The 20272-nt window shown below is 36.4% G+C and overlaps 1 protein-coding gene across 3 annotated transcripts; it reads right to left on the bottom strand.

The window, feature by feature from the left end:
- LOC126366634 (elongation of very long chain fatty acids protein 7-like) lies at window positions 1-17676 on the bottom strand. Of its 3 annotated transcripts, none has more exons than XM_050009826.1 (6): window positions 17646-17676; window positions 8591-8781; window positions 6997-7134; window positions 6381-6486; window positions 5159-5295; window positions 1-556 (listed from the first exon to the last, which is right to left on the bottom strand). In XM_050009826.1, exons 1-6 carry the CDS (start codon window positions 17659-17661, stop codon window positions 179-181), a joined length of 966 nt encoding a protein of 321 aa, XP_049865783.1. In that variant the 5' UTR covers window positions 17662-17676; the 3' UTR covers window positions 1-178. The 3 variants fall into 3 exon arrangements, with proteins under 3 accessions (XP_049865783.1, XP_049865781.1, XP_049865780.1); XM_050009824.1 differs by lacking the exon at window positions 17646-17676 and adding an exon at window positions 17314-17581; XM_050009823.1 differs by lacking the exon at window positions 17646-17676 and adding an exon at window positions 16399-16697.
- Window positions 17677-20272: the final 2596 nt, after the last annotated feature.

Below are 20272 nucleotides of genomic sequence, written 5' to 3'. Positions count from 1 at the left end.
AAAAAATAATTTTATTTGGCGACAAACAGAAATATTATAAAAACCTTATTATAATGATATAGCATTACACTAAAGTCATACTGCTATCAACACAAATCCAGACTCATTTACAAACTGTACAAAAACATGCATTCTTAATAATAATAATAACTTTATAACCAACATAAAAATTTACAAATCAATGTACTTTTTCGTGGCCGTTAAAAGTTTTTTTACTTTCAGTGGTAGATTTTTTGCTTGAACCATTTTTGATGCCGTTTCCATTCTTATGTCCATTTTTGTGATCATTGGTATTATCATTTGTGTATCCATTTTTATGCCCATTTCCTCTGCCGTTGGTAACATCTTTTTTGTGTCCATTTTCCTTGCCATTGCTATCTTTAACTTCAGGTTTGACTTGGGGTTTCTTTATGTAGGCTCTGATATAGAAGTCTATGAACAAAATGAGCATGAAGAGGTTCTGGGGCAGAAACACTGCGGCCGTCCAGCGAGGATATGCGCAGTCTGGCTTGAAAACTATGAGGCTCATGTGAACTACACACCAGAAGAATTGCAGCTGAAAAAAGGAAGCAATAGGTATTAATTAAATTCAAGAGAGAGTTATTAATGAGAGTGAGAATGGCTGAAGAAGAAGAATAAAAAAAATCTGACAATAGTTACGTTATGATAGCAACACAATAAATAAATAATACCCACAGTATAATGCTGTATAAATCAACAAGAATGTACAGAAATTAAAGGGTAAAGTTTAACAAATAGATACTACATAGATGTTCTAAGCAAAATTGAATATACATTCAACAGCAAGATTGCTATTATGATTTTGATGCTGAGTTAAGTTTAAGAGCGACAAAATAAATTGGGCTGATATTTTCACTCACTTCTGCATCTATTATCTACCGACAACTTTGACATACGTATATAGTTTATATAAAACTAGAATAGCTAGAGTAACAGTTCGCGTTTCAGAGTACAATAAATACCTTATAGATTATCGCTCGAATATAAGAGGTAGAGTCGAAAATGGAAGGTCTAGGCGAATATACCTTGAACAACTTTAGATAGTACTCTAAATTGGCGAGTATTTGTGACAATTTTTATGAGAGTGGAAGAAACGAAAGTAGTTTGTTAGGTGCGTAGCAAACAAGCAAGTGGCGTTTCTGCCACCCAATGGAATATAGGCGTCATTTTATGTATGTATAAATATGTATTTGTAATTCAAGAAACTTTTGCTTCATCACGTTTCGATTACCCCACAGGCAATAGACAAGGTATGTAGTTACAATCTTTGACCTCAACACACGCAATGGAAGAGCGACTGTAATTTGCATCAATTTACATTCAACTGTCTTATTGTTGGTAGATATTTAATTTGTACCAGTCTAAACAATGCCATGTGTGACAATGTTTTATATATTTTTTAGACTATCTTATCTAATCTAGCCTACAAGATCCCACTGCTGGGCAAAGGCCTCCAATTTCTCTTTCCATTTTTTGAGATCCTGTGCGTATTCCGTCAAGCGTCCAAGTCGTCATGCTAACTCTTTTGAGGTTCAACACAATGCCTGTACCCGCCATGAAGCACCCAATGCATGACGATCCGTGCCCACCGCTTATGGTGCATGTGTCAAACATATCCAGCTCAATCCCATTTAAGTCTGGCAGCTTCAGCGTCTCCAGTTTTTGAACATAGTTTTGTGTTTCGGACTCGCTCCGTTGCCACCTTACACACTACGTTCAACCGCTCTTTGGCAGACCTTGTGTTTGGAATTTTGACGCAGTCCATGACCTGGTCTGGGCACCGTAGGTTAGGATGGGCAGAATACACGTATCAATGTCATGTTTCGTTATAATGAAATAGGAAGATCCCTTTTCCTTATATGTTTCATCGACTGTAAGTACCTCATCCACACATTTTTGATACGGCGATCGATCTCTTTTTCTTGCCGGTTTTAGAAAAAACTATCTGGCCCAAGTAGATGTATTCAACAACATAATAATAATATATTTCCTGCCCCTCAAACTTGACCCTACGTTTTATGCTATACATTATAATCTAAGTCTTCGATCTGTTTATCGCAAGTCCAACTTCAAGGCTTGCAGCTGTGCTAAGGTCTTGAAACATCTGTTCGAGCTCGACTGATAGAGGCGCAAAGAGTATTATGTCATAGACGAACCGAAGATTGCTCTTCCCTTGGATGACCATACCTCTTGTCTCTCACAAATCTGCCAGCTTTCTGAAGATTTCCTCCAGGTTTGGAGAAAGGGGGTCTCCCTGCTTTATGCCCTTTTCTATTTTAAATACAGGACCATGTTATTGACCCCTTATAGAGACTGACTCCAAAAGTTTTATATAGGTGTCTTCCATACTTTGATTGTGAAGAACTGAAACGATCGCTAAGTGATTGAGGCTATCGAAGGTCTTGGAGTAATCCACGAACGCCATATAGAAAGGTTTGTGGTATTCATTGCATTTTCTAATGATCTGGTTGGTTCAGTATGAAAGTGGTCTATAGTTGAAAAAGATGATCAAAAGCCAGCCTGTTCTACCAGCTGACGAGAATTCAGCGTTCCTGCCGATACGGTTGTCTATGACTTTAAAGTCATAAAGTCTTTTTACGGAATGTTTTATTAAACTTTAAAATTTGGATTTCACCCTCTCTGGGCGAATACTGTCTGTCTTGTTTGCCATAACGGCTGTCTGTTAGGCGGTAAGGCAGGCAACGCACTTATATTGCCCCCTCGGTATTACGGGTGTCTATGGGCGACGGTAATTGCTTACCATCAGCGATCCGTTTGCTCGTTTGCCCCCTATATTATATAAAAAAGACTAGATTTTTTTTTTATGAGTGTCTGTGGTGAGGTATTTCTAACTGGTCATGGTTTATTTAAGTTACTAGCTTTTGCCCGCGACTTCGTCCGCGTGGCGTGTTATATAAGAGAGAGATCTTTGTGTGTGTGGGAGTGCATATCAAATTTCAAGCATCTAACTCATGCAGTTTAGATATTTTCATACAATTTTTTTCCCAATAACTCCCATTTTTCAAAATACAGCCAAAAATAAACTTTATATTTACTAAGGTATGCATGCATGCAATCAATTGATTGAATTGATTTTTTTTAATTGATTGTTCATTGAGTTTTAATTTTAATACACACTTCCTCTCTTCTCTTCAACGTTGCTGTGCCCTACAGGGTCCATGTTTTAGTTCCTATGCCTATGTAACACCCCATTGTACTACATGGAATGTAATAAATAATTTAATTGAATTGAATTGAAAACATCTATCTTACGCGGTTTCGATTTTTTCATACAAATGTTTTTTTCCCGCTAACTCCCGTTTCCGTGGGAATTTTGCAATATCCTGTTGCAAATAAGCTTTAAGTTAACTAAGGTACCTGCATGCCAAATTTCAAGCGTCTAACTTAAGCGGTTTAGATTTTTCATACAAAAGGATTTTCCCGCTAATTTCCGTTCCCGTGGGAATTCCGGGAATTCCTTTCTTAGTGCACCTCTACGGTACCTAAGCTATGTTCCTTCCAAATTTCAAATGCCTACGTTTAGCCGTTCAGGCTATGCGTTGATGTGTCAGTCACTGAGTCTGTCAGTTTCTCCTTTTATTTAGATTTGATTTTTTCATACAAATGTTTTTTCCCGCTAACTACCGTTCCCGTGGGAATTTTGTAATATCCTGTTGCAACTAAGCTTTAAGTTTACTAAAGTACCTGCATGCCAAATTTCAAACGTCTAACTTGAGTGGTTTAGATTTTTCATACAAAAGGATTTTCCCGCTAATTCCCGTTCCCGTGGGAATTTCGGGAATTCCTTTCTTAGTGCACCTCTACGGTACCTAAGGTATCTGCATGCCAAATTTCAAACGTCTAACTTGAGTGGTTTAGATTTTTCATACAAAAAGATTTATCCGCTAATTCCCGTTCCCGTGGGAATTTCGGGAATTCCTTTCTTAGTACACCTCTACGGTATCTAAGGTACTTGCATGACAAATTTCAAACATCTAACTTGAATGGTTTAGATTTTTCATACAAAAGGATTTTTCCGCTAATTCCCGTTCCCGTGGGAATTTCGGGAATTCCTGTCTTAGTACACCTCTACGGTATCTAAGGTACTTGCATGACAAATTTCAAACATCTAACTTGAATGGTTTAGATTTTTCATACAAAAGGATTTTCCCGCTAATTCCCGTTCCCGTGGGAATTTCGGGAATTCCTTTCTTAGTGCACCTCTACGGTATCTAAGGTACTTGCATGACAAATTTCAAACATCTAACTTGAGTGGTTTAGATTTTTCATACAAAAGGATTTTTCCGCTAATTCCCGTTCCCGTGGGAATTTCGGAAATTCCTTTCTTAGTACACCTCTACGGTATCTAAGGTACTTGCATGACAAATTTCAAACATCTAACTTGAGTGGTTTAGATTTTTCATACAAAAGGATTTTTCCGCTAATTCCCGTTCCCGTGGGAATTTCGGGAATTCCTTTATTAGTGCACCTCTACGGTATCTAAGGTACCTGCATGCCAAATTTCAAACGTCTAACTTGAGTGGTTTAGATTTTTCATACAAAAGAATTTTCCCGCTAATTCCCGTTCCCGTAGGAATTTCGGGAATTCCTTTCTTAGTGCACCTCTACGATAACTAAGGTACCTGCATGCCAAATTTCAAACGTCTAACTTGAGTGGTTTAGATTTTTCATACAAAAGGATTTCCCTTCACTACTCTGCTCCTATTGATTGTAGCGTGATGAAAAGTATACTATTACCTGTCCAGGAGTGTGAAGAATAATTGTACCAAGTTTCATTAAAATCCGTCCAGTAGTTTTTGTTTCTATAAGGAACATACAGACAGACAGACAGACAGACAGACAGACAGACAGACAAAAATTTTACTGATTGCATTTTTGGCATCAGTATCGATCACTTATCACCCCCTGATAGTTATTTTGAAAAAATATTTAATGTACAGAATTGACCTCTCTACAGATTTATTATAAGTATAGATATCTAGATAGGAGTAGAAACAAATTGTTTAGTCGTCTTTAGTGATATGCCAGAGGTGAAAAATGAATATAGTATCAAAGCATGAAAAGTAGCTAAAGCAAAAGCTGAAATGTCAAGTTAACTCGAAGGGACAGAACTTACAATTTGCAATTGTGTGATGTATTTCTTCCACCACAAGGACCCCTTGACGCTAGGCATTGCGACGGTGAGGAGGTAGTAGGAGTACATCACGACGTGGACGAATGCATTGATCACTCCTATGAAGGTTCCATGGCCTCCTGGAAGGTGGAACAAGAAATACATGAATTAGGTAAAAATGGAGCTGGAAATAATCATCTCATCTAAAGACAGTACTCTTACAAAGTATACAGGATCCTATGTCACTAAAGTAAGCATTCGATAGTAACAATTCATGTCTATAAAATCTTTATACAGATAGTCTTTATTAACTTGTTCAAGTGCCAGCTATGTATACATGATAATTAATGCATTGTCAGGGTCAGAAGTAGGTATGTATTCGTTACAAACAATTCATGTCTACAAAATATTTATATTAACTTGATCAAGCTGTTTTTATTCTGCAACATTATATAAACCGAACGGAACGCGATAGTAGGTAATGATTTCACTAGCAAATTATTTCTATCTGATTTAATAATTGAATGAATATTATATTTATTAAACTACAACAATAAGCACAATGTCGGTTCTGTAATTGCCAAATCTTGAAGAAAAGTCTGCCCGAGAAATCTCTGATCAATCTTAAATAATGCGATGCCTGTCTTCTGATGATTTAATCTTATAGAATCATGTCTCTTTGGATATAATATTTGCAAGCACCATAGTTTGTATGAAAACAGCATCTAGTTGGCACACGTCGTGTGTTAGATGGATAGCTTGTGGATAGTAACTATGGCCTTAGACCTTTTTCAAACCACAAACCACAGCTCATTACTGTGTAGTTGTCATCTTGTGCCTACCACCTGTGCTTGTCATTGGCATATGTTACAATCGCTAAATTCTAGATTTGTATATTACGAATACTTATGAATGATTTTTTTTGAAAAAATTAATCGTACTTTCTCTTCGAGCGTTTAAATATAAAATTAATAATCCGCTAAGAAGTAATCCTTGCGAATGTATCGACAGATGGCGCTACAGACATCAAAATAACTATGAAGTATAATACAGATCTGTTTTGACAGATATAAATTGTTTGTAGTGATTTTTATAAGATGATATTTTAATAAATTGACAGGAATTTAATTTTTAGCCAATCAAAATCGTAGGGATTTTGGTTATGATGAAAATTAGACTTAAGCACACTATACAGTTAGTATTATTATAAAAGTGTAAAAAATACCTGGCAAATAAGTTACAGCTCCCCATACCAACATAACCATGCCAGTGTGATGATAGACATGCAGAAACGAAACTTGGTTGAACTTCTTTCGTAAAATGAAGAACACCTGAAAATTTATAACGATCAAATTTAAAATTGCATTCAGATAGCACTAAGCATAGAAAGTTTTATTATAGAAAATGAACATTAAAATTATCTTCGTCTACATTAAGATTAACGAATAAGATAAGATTATAAGATTTAAGCTCTGATAGAAGTCTATAAACAAAATGAGCATGAAGAGATTTTGCGGTAGAAACACTGCAATATTTTGCAAATATCACAAACTGCAAGTTTCTTCGGCTTCTTAAGTCTCTTTTGACAAAAACAATAATATGATACAAGCATAATTTATATTACTATATACGTCACTCGAGGTGGCTCCACATACAGGATTCCGTTAAATCGTTTTATTATGTCCGATGGCAATGCCCTTTCAAAGTTCTAATTTTAAATTTTCAGTTCACCGAATTGTTTGATTATGAATTTACATTTCGAATAAGGACAAAGAGGCTAGAGGACTGTTGACCCCGGAGGTCAACACTAAGTGAATAAAGAAAGTTATAGAAACTCTTACCGTATCCAATAGGTCAACGACCTTCAACATGAAGTAAAAATTTACTAATTTGGCTATTCGTAGAGCATCTGGATCGTCAGACTGATTACATGGCTCGCATACCCATTTATAATTCCAACCCCATGCGTATCGTATTGCCTGAAATGAGACAAAAAAATACAAATGATTGATTTCCCAAATCATTCAAAGCGTTAGGCTTTCTTTTAACGTGTGGGTTGTGAGGTCTATTACCAACCTCAGTAACCCTAGTGTCAAGATTATTTTGAGCCCCCAAGGCCCCTAACCAATGTCTTGTAACGAATACGTACTTACATTAGTAAGTAGTAACCGGGACCAATGCTTTCTGCAGCTCTAAATTATAGGTGATCAGTATCCTAAGATCATCATTCGAAATACTCTATTCATAATCCTCATAGACCGACACATATTTTGTTCTAGATACGTGATAATTTTCGCCCTTTTCTGGATTTTCCGCAAACGGTATTAACTACTTGGCCGAACAAATATAATCCAAAATGATAATGGAAAGGCTGACATACATAGTTACTTTCGTATTTCTTCGCTCAAAGCAATGGACGTGAAAGTGAGGAAATCGATATACCTAGTAGTATCACCGTAGAAAGATTGACATCCTATACCATTACAACCAAGTTACTTTGAAATGATAAATATGGTAACCTCCACGATTAGTGATTCAATCGATTAGTGATATATTTATTTATCGAATGGACTGAGAGTGAGGATAAATAAAATAGAATAATTTCACGTCAGGCCAGAGGCCATGGGGGGAGCCATGTCAGGGGCCTTTGGCGGCTCAATTATAACCCAGGCACCAGGGTTGATGAGGTTGGTATTCTACCTCACAACCCACACGATAAGAAGAAGAAGATTTCACGTCACAAGCACGTTATAGAAATGGATATAATTAACCGTATGGTGACAGATGATCAGACCATCGCTCATAAAATGGACCATGGAAAGGACATAGTTGGAACTAGAAAAGAAGAGGACAATGACGATGATGAAGTGTGGGGTGTATATGGAATAGAATAGGGTATAAATTGTTCACTTATTGTAAAAGGACGGCATACCACACACAATAACGACAATAACATCATTTGATTTTTTTACAAAATAACAATAAAACATGGGCGTCACGAAAAAATAGGCTATGTTTTATTTATAGAATCTAACCGCCTTATTAACTAAGACTAATGGCAATACCAGGGGCATGTTTTATAAAACTTACAATTGTAAATTACAACGACAATTTGGTGTTCATTTCGTAGCTAATTTGAAACTGCAAAATATTTGTGATCACTGTGATCATACACTCCGCAATGTACATCAAATTTTCATTGTAATTTACAATTGTAAGTTTTATAAAACAGGCCCCTGGTTTAAAATATAGTCCGCGTTACTAAAGAAGTCCCGCGGCCGCGGTGCAGTTTCTGATGACTTGTCGATTAGTTCCAGTTTGTTAACTTCTTTCGCGGTAGGTACTATATGTATAACTAGTATTATCTTTAGTCTTCCTTTTGTAACAAGACGATAGATTTTACTCAGAAAAACATAATAATATGACAATACTCACATTAACAAAAAGATACATGCAAGCTGCCACTTGAGCTGCATTGTAGACTATGAGAATCTTGTTCAAGTTAAACGGTTTTCTATCCTTCATCCATTCTGGACCCCATTTTAGAACAAACATCAGGTATAATCCGAGAAGAGCGAGTCCTTGGTATGGTTTTGCTACTAAAAACCATGTTTTTGTTCTGGGATCTGAAATCAAAGATATATAATATTTGTAATACAATAAAGAAAATTATTTAATTAAAAACACAGGTGCTAAAGTAAGAATCGTTTGGCACTTGTAAATAAATTACTAATTGGTCACTAAATTGTCTCAAGTTTATAAATCAATATAAAATATTAATTTTTAAGTCGATTTTTTTTCTACATACTCAATAAGATCTACTGAAGTGAAGGTGATAAGGTGTAAAAGATTATACAGAGGGATTAACCTTGTTTTCTATATGAATTCAAACCGCAAATCATAGTAAATTCGTGCAGGCTAAGCATGACAACTATGACTTGAATACTGGCCACAGGTATAACGGAATATTCTACTGTAGACCTAGCACGTGCTAACACAGAAAATGATCGACCTAGATTTTCAGGTAGATATGCTTGATAGTCGACTAAGGGCCTTATCTGACTAAGACACCAGCATAGTGTATGCAGTTATAGGTATGTATAAGCTCGTTTTTTTTTTTGACGTGACTTATTGTAGATTTGCCGCAGATGGCATTAACTACTTGGCCGGACAAATGGGGAGCGCTGAAGGCTCTCATCCGGTATGTATAAGCTCGGTATCTCGTTGGTTGCGCAATATACAAGACATTCAGCTGCATACATTTTGTTAGTGGCGCGACCGTAGTGGCGGCACCATAGTGTCCTAGTGATATGATTGGTCTTGAGATATCGTATCCACTCCATTACGATGTACAATAATTCATATTATAATGATATAGGCTATATCCTGAACACTTATTTTGGTATGTAAGGTTTTTTGTACCACAATCGGTATAACAACGACGCGACGTCCCGTCAGAGTCACCGCGTCGTCATCCTGTCTATGCGATTTTTGGATCTACTTATATCGTTATTACGGTGCCATCTATCCGAGATATGGAGTACTAATATTTTTTGAAAAATAATATTATGCGATATCTTTTTTTTACTGAACACTTATAGGTTATCCGTGTTATGGGTTTGTGGGCACTCAATGGGAAGCAATTATTGGCTCATAAATAGTATCGTCTCTTGGCCTCTATAGCCATAACGCCGAGTGACCGGCCATCGTGATGTCAGAACCGCCGGTCACCCTTAAATGTTATTTAATGTGGCACTAAGCGGCACTAAATGGGCAGCAATTATTGAGTACCAATTCAACTTAAAATACGCCGACAAAATACAAGTGACCGGCGATTCCGACGGACACTTAAAACGGCTCTACGTACTTCATGAGTAGTGAGGGGCAACAGGTTAAGTTGAAAAGAACTTTACAAGTCAAATGTGTAATGGTGATTAACAGTTTTGTCTACATCATAGACAAAGAACATATTTTAGAGAAAATAAGGTAAATAACACAGCTACTAGAGGAAACTATTAATTATGGCAAGTCGTATCAACAGTGGCAACAAGTTGTCTTTGATCACTTGAGACTCTGGCCTGTGCTTGATTACGTAAGTTTGTGTATGAATGTATCTATGGCATGTCATCTTTCCGAAGAGGAATTCACCAATGACACCGTAGTCCAATGCGGAGATATCATGTATACAAAATGAATTTATTATATTGGTTTTTTAAATGTCACTCCCTCTAAAAGATTTATTTTTTGATGTGACTTATTCTATACATTTCCCTCAAATGTCATTAACTTGGATGAACAAATGGGGAGCGCTGAGGACTTTTACCCGGTAATATCCTCTAAACGTTACACATCTCTACACTGGTGGAGTCCGTGCCTTACCCTCTTACAGTAAAGCAAAGAACATATACCACGGATAAGTTTATTTTTACAAAATAATTGTGAAGGTATTTTCAGCAGGTATACAAACATAATTACTAAACAATTAATACACAACGAACTTCCTGCAATCAGTTGCGTGTCGACCATATAGAGACAATGTTAAAGGTCTAACAAGACCTTATTACCATTGCATAAGGCACCGGAATGCTTCACTAATATAAGCAATGTATTATATACCAGTTCATACAAATGTGGATTCTAACACGAATGAGTAAAGAACAAGTTTATTCAGTTATTTGTCTGTAATTAATTCTAGTTTAACCTTGATTGTCCTGCCAGAACGTAATTTCAGGCGGTATATGTGTACAATTGGTTACGAAAGTTGCTGAATACTTTTGAAATAGCAAACGCCTTATTCTTTACAAAAGTCGATTGAATCACGTTCTGACTAACGCGCTGTTTAGTTTTTAATAAGCACTTATCTTTACTTAGGGAACTCACAACCTCACTCTCGGGTTCTTAATCCCGCCCGAGACCGGAATTTTTCTATCTTTACTCTTTGTTATGAGCTTCTTCTTCTTCTATCGTGTGGATTGTGAGGTGGATTACCAACCCCATCAACCCTGTTGTCACGGTTATTACTGAGCCGCCATAGGTCCCTAATATACCTACCGGTTTTTTACCAGTCAGTGGTAATAATCGGGACCAACGGCTTAACGTGCCTTCCGAAGCACGTATCATCAGGTGATCAGCCTGTAATGTCCTAACCAAACTAGTGATCACAAAGTGATTTTTGTGATTTGTCCCCACCGTCATTCGAACCCGGGATCTCCGGATCGTGAGCACAACGCTCAACCACTGGACTACGGAGGCTGTTATGAGCTGTTTACCTAACACTATACAGTTCGTCACATTGTTAATACACAAATATAAAAATGAGTAGAAGATGAAGTGTGTTGTGTTGTTGATTTTAGAGTTTAAATTCATGTCGGGATTATAAATATTTGAAATCAAGTGGTTCCATCATTGGTGCGCGGTAGATGGCCAAATATTGATATAAGTCTGCCATCGACTCGAAAAGAAAAAGAAGAAGCATGCTGCCAAAGATAATAGTAGTAGTAATTAGTCATTGTAACGATTCTTCGATCCAATACCTATTGTTAGCTCATATCCCTGAACTGTCGCTGGCCTATGACTTAGAAACCCACTATTTAGAAGTTCAAGTTAATAGATCATAAACATTAGCAGCATATATACGTCCCACTGCAGGGCACAGGCCTCCTTTCAATCAACCGGAGGGGATATAGAGCATACTCCACCACGCTGCTCCACTGCGGGTTGGCGGAGGTGTTTTACTGCTAAAGCCGGGACGAACGGCTTATCATGCCCTCCGAACGGAATCATCTTTTTCGTACAATCAAGAGACAGTCTCACTAAGTGATTTCGACAAGCGAATGAGACGTTCGTTATGTAAAAAATAATGACTCAAAGTATAACTAAGTATGTTATTAAATTTGAATTTGACTATGATGAATTTTAAGATGATAAAGGCCTATAACTGTTGTTCATCATGTTAGAAAGGACGTAATCAATCAGTCCCTCTGTCGGTTTCCTTCAACTTGTAAATAATACAAAACATAAAATAACATGGCACCATGCCTATGTATTAGGCAGATTCTAATTCTTACGAGATTCTGAATTCATTTACCTCACTACATTAAGGTTTAAAACACTGTCAATTTCCGTACATAATTATCTTCGCCGACCAATTGATTCCGTTCACAAAGTAATTCTATTTAATAATTTGTATCAAACAATAGGCATTAATGAAAACCTGGATTGATTGCAATCTAACAATATATTGACTTGCGCGTTAATGAAAGAGGTTAATGAATTTATCAATTTATACATGAGGTGATTGGCATTTGCTTATTAACAAGTCTAATTACTGTTAGCTTCCTCATGTAACTTCTTAATATGTCAAATTAAACTAAATACAAGTACATAGTCTTCTTCTATCGTGTGGGTTGTGAGGTGGATTACCAACCCCATCAACACTGGTGTCAAGGTTACTATTGAGCCGCCAATGGCCCCTGACATGGACCATGTAACGACTACTTACTTACGTCAGTAAATAGTAACCGGGACCAACGGCTTAACGTGCCTTCCGAAGCACGGATCATCTTTCTTTCGGACAATCAGGTTATCAGCCTGTAATGTCCTGTAACAAAACTAAGGATCACAAAGTGATTTTCGTGATGTGTCCCCACCGGGATTTGAACCCGGGACCTCCGGATCGTGAGCCCAACGCTCAAACCACTGGACCACGGAGGCCGCTCATAGTAAATATCGTCCGGAGCTCCGTTCATAATACGTAGTAAATATCTTCTACGAAATAAACGCAACTTTGCCTATGGGCTTAGAGCCGTTATTGAATATTCGCTTAAAAAAGTAGCAGCGACTCAAGCGCGCTTTTGACAGAATTATACTTTTAGCATCCATTTGTATCGATGCTGTACCGCGTTTGCATCGATAAAGACGCGCGCAAGCAGTACCTAAATTTTTTAATTAAAAAAAATCGTAAATGTTTTCCTTGCAGCTTTTTTTCGCCGGCTATAAGTATCTAAGAAGTTTTATGCGAATGAGACGGTCATTGTGTAAAAATTGACAACCTATTCAAAGTGTAACTTGATTTCTTACTGAATAAAATATTTTTGAATTTGGATCCATCCCAGTTACAAACGAGAGTTATGTGTAAGTATAGGTACGTTCTATTATCGCGGGAAAATATTGTCCGGTTCGCTAATTTGAACTTCTGTGCAGCGGCTTAGGACCCTATTTCACTTGGTGACACACCGTGGTGGTGTTAGATTCGGTTGCTGGCAACTTTCAATCAAACAATCAATAATACATTATTGCACAACACCCATCAACAACAGCCACCATCATCAACAACTTTCATGCTTAGAAATACTAAGGTGCATCTTTCCCATTGAATATGCATACTAGCGACTGCGGTGGCGCCACCGTGGTGTCCTAGTAACAATTTACTCATGTTCACTTTCCATTCCGTAACAGAAAGCATGAAGTAGGCTTAACAAATATACCACCTCTCCTACAATCCGTTTAAACAACACCTAAGTACCTACATTGTAGAGTCCACGTACCTACTTTGCAAGACTATTTAGTTCGAGTGCATTTTTATAGCCAAAACAAGGGAATAGTGACAACTTCATTCACATGCCAACCTTAGAACCGAACCACGTAGGCATCTTTTTGAAAAAGCGCATTCGGATTGCGCAATAGACAAGCTAATATCAATCCAAGAAAAAATTGTAGTATACAGTTTTACCCGAAATATAGAATAATGAATAATAATACGTACAGAACGGCAACTCTCAGTTCCCACCAGCGGCTGAGATAGGTTTACCTCACCTCCTCTCGGTCTTACTGTAGTCTTCAATCATATGGACGTCAGACGTCACACACACAGGATGCGCGTGTACGATAACGTCAATGTGTGTAGTGTAAAACGAGGTTTTTGTATGAAGTGTCCGAGTGTGCTCAAAATTAAATTCATGTAAAAAAATGGACATTATAATGGAGGTTTTGTTAAACAAAAACACATTTTCTAACATCTGGTATCAGTTACTATTGAGCCGCCAAAGGCCCCTGACATGGCTCATGTAACAACTTACTTAATTACTTACGTCAGTAAGTAGTAACCGGAACCAAAGGCTTAACGTGCCTTCCGAAGCACGGATCATCTTACTTTTTGGACAATCAGGTGATCAGCCTGTAATGTCCTAACCAAACTAGGGATCGCAAAGTAATTTTTGTGATGTGTCCCCACCGGGATTCGATCCCGCGACCCCCGGATCGTGAGCCCAACGTTCAACCACTGGACCACGGAGGCCGTTACAAAAACACATAAGAATGTGATTTTTCAACGAGGCTTTTACGTGGTTTTCATTTTAAAGCGGCGATATGAAAAGAAATGTGACATTAGCGTGACAAAATTCGTACTAGGTACACTAAATTATCAATTCCATTCTGTCAAACAAATACTAGTAAGTATAGTATTAGTAGGCTGTTTATATATCTTGAAAATAATGTTTAATCCACATGCGGAAAGGTTAGCGATTCCTACAACCGGTTACAAACCTTTGACCTTTACGAGTTGAGACTAGATGCAGCGCTGTCTGAACCAACTGAGTTCTACAGAACAAAATCTGGATTTTTCTGGCACCTTGAGGCTAATCCCTATAGGCACAAATCGTTTCGTTCAAGACTAAAATGAATCTCCACACTAAAAATGATTAAGAATAATAATAACAAAATCGCATAAAAATCATAAATTAAACCGACTGAGAATACGTATAATAATGTATGATATTGTATGTATGTATGTATATGATAATATACAAAATAAAGCCAATTTGTTATCAGGACACTATGTTAGTGAACCAACCTAGTTTTATGCTTTTTCTTTGTTCAATTGGTATTATATTTTCCGATTGGGTAGTTTCCTAGGTCAAAGATAAATTATTAAATTCTGATTACTTACTAACTTAAAACAGCTCTACAAAAAACGTTTTCTTTTTTTTTTGCTATTTAACTTATTTATGAATTTTAATAAAGAATAATGCAATAATAAATGTGACATTTTGTCACGTTTCTCTATGACGTAACAGGTTGCTTTTTCATACAAATTCCATAGTAATTTTCGTGTTTTGACGCTTAGTAAAAAGTAACTGATTTGACTAGTTGGAGACTGTCCTATTCGTTGTAATATTAGCGTACCTTTATAAACAAACTTAACGAAATGTTAAGCAATCGTCAATCAAACACACAGTAGAGCTATGTTGTAAAGTTAGGTAACATCTTCCTTGTCCTAAATGAAACCTTTGCTTTCCAAAAGGCAATAGTCATTGCTTAACTCACACTTCAACAATGTTAATATATCACATGTAACTTACCATAAAACAAGCCAAAACCGCCGATAATTGCAAAATTGTATAAATGTAAGTACCTACATATTAGGTGCCAAACAAACGTTAAATATACTTATATTATGAGTTTCGAATTTCTGTAAGATTTTTTTGTTATTATGGGTCATAATCAATGAATACACCTCTTATCACGTTGGTCTAATATAGCTCAGTGAAATGCGGGTAATTGTTTCATCATGCACTGACAACCCCAATTGGCTATTGACAGTTTTCGGATAAATATTTTAAAAAATACTTCTTTGAAAAAGCTTTAAAAAAACATATTTTTCTTCCATTGTTTCAAATTTAGCGCAATAACAATTGGTCACGTGACATCTTTCCCAGTGACGTCACATTTCAATTAAGCAAAGAAGTTGTCAAACAGTATAACTTGAAAACCTGACAGATATTTTTTTGTTTATTTTGTGAAATGTGACGTCACATGAAGATTCAATCATGGCCGCCCGAGTTTCGGGTCTAATTGTAATACACAGAAAACTCGTATTCTTATTTTGTAAAAATAAAATGTTTATAAATGATCTTTATAAAAAATAACTATTGAATAATTATAGTTTAATGATAAACTACCATATCCGACATATTTCATATTTTATTGTTACAACTGTCAATTCAAGTAGCCAATTAGGAATAGTACGAGTATCATGAGCTTATAATTATTACCGCATAAATAAAATGTTGTGCATTTATGTTTTTCCTATTTTCTGTATATTTTTCTTTTTTTGTGTATTTTTCTGTGTATGTGTTTCTTATGTTTTTTGTGCTTTTTAAATTATATTTATCTTTGTCTAATTATTAATATTATAATTTATTAGTTATTAAATAAACAGAAAAAGTAAAATAAATGTGTATTACCTGTCACCTCGTCAAACAAATATTGGTACCCCTGCCACGCTTTTCCAATTATGGCTGCCATTGTCACTGATGAAGTCAATCACGAAACACTTGAATATATTCTCTAGTTAGACTGGACGCGTGCCTCGTTCTATAGACGCGAGTTTACTAAACTTGGCGTGATGAAATCAACCACAAACTGCTATGCAGTAGGCAATAGGTACCTCTTCTTATTCCTATTACATTTGCAACATATAACGCCTACTTTCCTCCTCGCTACTTGCTTACCCGACCTCTCCAGTTAGACTGAGGCAAAGTAAAATTATTATGATTTGAAGTCTTTAAAAAACAATAGGGGGCGATTAATGAAATTTGCATTTCTATTACTCCGTACGATTGGTCGGTTTGGTCTACTGTTGGTTGTGTTAACCGATGGATATAAGTGTTCGATATCGCTTTGTGTACCACGCTTTTTAGGTGATGTTTTCAGATCACAATAAGAAATAAAAAATAAGAATCGTGGTCCACAAAAAAAAAGTTTTTATTAAAAAAAAATATTACAATATAATCAGCTTTAGAAGTTCAGACATAGAATTGGTACATATTTTAACTCTTATTCACCATTTATACAAGATTAACTGTAACTCCTGTACTAGGCTAAGGCCCGTAACGCAGTAATTACGTTCAACCAAAAAAAAAACAAAAAAAGAACAGAAAAAAGACAACACAAACAAATAAATAAATAAACGTTACCATTATAGTTAGAATATACTATCTTAGCCTCCGCCAAAACAATTGAAAAACTATGCACTAATAAGTTTTTAATCGTTACATTGAAATTATAAGCAAAAATATAATAATATTTAACTTAAAAATAAAAGAGATGTTGGTTAAGAGATCTTATATGAAAGTATGTGAGTGTATATTTAAACTTACCTATATCCTGCGATTTAATTTCCATTATAATTCTTCCAAATCCCTTGAAAATACGGTGCGTTCGGATGTCACCCAACCCAGTGTGTTTGACAAAAAAAAATCGACTTTATCTGTTCTGTGACAGTGATTATAATTACACAACTGAAAATTCTGACAGCGCTTACGATGTTGAAAACCGCAGTGAGCTTTAGCCTTGAAGATTCGTTTTTCAGATGGAACTTATTGTAGATTTTAGTCTTTAATGACAGTCATGACATAAGAGCCCCGAAGTGGTCTCCATTTGTCCGGCCAACAGTAGTAGTAAAGGCATAATGCATACTTACGGTACTTACCTATACATAGTTGCATTTGCCTATTGCAATTTAATAGGACGATATAGACAGCACGTCGAATGAAATTATAGTTCACTCCGCCAATCCGAGGAAATTGCCGGATATTAAATATAACTGGAAATGTTACTTTCTATGTCAGATAGGGCCTTTCCACATTGAAGCAATGTGTGTTGACATTGAGACTACAGATATAGGTATTATTCGTAAGTACAGTTTAGAACAATAAATAAGTCAATTCCGTGGTTCGGAGTCGACTGAAGACGACATGCGCAATAGACACGATATTCAAATACTTGTAGTGGGTTGTTTTAAAAAGAGACACACATTGTAAATAACTTAAAAGTAACATCAGCATCATTAATTTAAGAGCCACGCTCTTATCGGTGTAGCATTTTCTGTTCTTGTCTATCAAAGGCCAGCAGTTTGACTTCCTCATAAAACACGACGTCCGCCTTCTCTATAATTTGTTCCATGTAAGCTCTCTCTTCTATGATGAAAAAGTAATATAAAAGGCATTGACAACTTCGGACTTACCCAAAAGACACAGTTTCTACTCAAGCGCTATTAATTTTAAAGCATATACCAGCAAAGTAAGTGTTCAAAATTTGGCTGAAAAGAGCAGCACAGGGTCGTTTGCGCACTCTTTTCGCCAGTGCACTCTTACACCACCTTACTTTATATTAATATGTGATCAGCTCATCGTCTATAATCGTGCTTCGGAAGACAGGTGGAGCCTTTGGTCTCAGATACTACTTACCTACTGACGTAAGTACGTAGTCGTTACATGAGGCATGACAGGGGTTTTGGCGGCTCAATAACAGGGTTATTACCCTGGTTGTTATTGTTACTGTGCATGTGCACATAAACAGTCTACATACTACTCATTATTGGAGACCGCTCTCTTTATTTAAGTACGAACTTTTTCTCAAAATTCGTCTTCGGCTTGATGCAGCCGTTCCAGTTTCAAAGAAAATCAAATTTAAATTGGAACAGACGAAAATAAAGCAACTCACTGATTGTTGACAACGAATTTTTGTATGTGAATCTATTTCAATTAAAGATTAGAATGCACTTAATTTGCATGAAATTCAATGAACTATGACAACAGCATTTAGACAGACAGAAAATATAAATTGTTAATTATAAAGACAATAACTTTATTGGGGTCTCAGAGGAAGACCTAGAAGGACGTACATTGATCAAATTGGAAATGTCCTTAGAAAAGGTTCGGTACGATCTACTCTGAACCGGCGTGCGTGTATGAAACGGTTGAAGAATGTGGAGGAAGCAAGAGAACTATGTCAGCGAAGCAAATGGTATTCCATAATCTATGCTTATCTCCGTACGGAGATAAGTGTGAGTTTATATATGTATGTATGTAATAACTTCATTTAAAATTTTCACATAAAGAATAAGATATTTTCCTGGACTTTACTATACTTATGATTGTTTATTTTTACGTGTAGTCGCATTAAATAAATTCCCGAACAAATGAAGAGCGGTTAGGGTCATCACCCAAATAGGTTACCTAGGTTTGTAGGCTTCGCATCGTACTTCATTATGCGCACTGCTAGGGAGTGGAATTCTTCCGAATGCATATAACCCGGGTGCTTTCAAGGCCAGAGTAAACAGGCACATTTTCGGCGAGCTCGCTCTATCTTAGACCTCGTCAATGCCTTTGGGCAAGTCTGGGGCCAAGAGCAAACCTATCAAAGGTAAAAAAAAAATAGGTGATAGGCAGGCGAGAATGCCCTTGTGGAGCGCGAACCATCTCTCTAGGTCTTCTAATGTTATACCAGGGAAACTTCTAGTAGTACGAGTATCTTCTTCTCGTGGGTTGTGAGATCAGTGCCCGACCTCTTTAACTCTGGTGTTTGAGTCACTATTGAGCTGCCGAAGGCCCATGATATGTATCATGGCCAGGAACGACTGCTTAGTACCCTCCGAATCACCGATCATCTAGCAGTATAAGACGGTGTTTAAGTACAAAGAAAACTAAAAAAATATTTTCCGGGTTGAAAATCGCCTTTTCTGATGTTTCTTAAAACTCTGTACTTACTAACCTGTTGCTATATTTCAACGCCTAATCAAAGTCATCATTAAATTAAGGTTTTCGTAAATGTGTGGGCACAAATACCGTATAACTTTACTGTTTACATACTATTTACACGTAAAGCATTTACAATGTAGGTATAAGTAGGTATATTGGTACTGTTTCGTTTTTCTATTGTTTCTCGAATATTTTAATTTATTACATTTTACATTTTGAGTGTAGGTAAGTAAGGTCGATAACATCCGATGAGTTGAACTTTTTAAGCAATGTTACCATAATGACAAACAAAATGGAAAATGTAAAACACTGCTCGATCGTAACAAAGTAAGTACCTATTTTGTGTAAAATCATGGGCATAGATTAGTCACCAGTATCCGGTAGAAATCCTTCATCCGCTCTATGTGTCCAAACCAACTTAACATTCCCTTCTAAATCAAACATTAATAATATAAACCACAGCTCATATTATAAATATAAACATTTTTAGCCTCAGTATTCCTTTTGAGATTACACATAATTTACACACAGTACACAACCACATATTGCTTTAATACGAGTAGTTACTACACAGAAC

This window comes from Pectinophora gossypiella, chromosome 5 (assembly GCF_024362695.1).
Source record: "Pectinophora gossypiella chromosome 5, ilPecGoss1.1, whole genome shotgun sequence".
In the NCBI taxonomy this organism is placed as follows: domain Eukaryota; kingdom Metazoa; phylum Arthropoda; class Insecta; order Lepidoptera; family Gelechiidae; genus Pectinophora; species Pectinophora gossypiella.
This window is presented reverse-complemented; position numbering and strand designations above follow the sequence as displayed.

Excerpts from the sequence above, each read along its gene's own strand:
- LOC126366634 (XM_050009823.1), bottom strand. The coding sequence starts at position 16,459 with ATGGCAGCCATAATTGGAAAAGCGTGGCAGGGGTACCAATATTTGTTT. Across the intron at positions 6,487-6,996 it reads TCGTTGACCTATTGGATACG|GTGTTCTTCATTTTACGAAA; the intron begins GTAAGAGTTTCT and ends ATAAATTTTCAG. Across the intron at positions 5,296-6,380 it reads AGCTGTAACTTATTTGCCAG|GAGGCCATGGAACCTTCATA; the intron begins GTATTTTTTACA and ends TCCACCTTCCAG.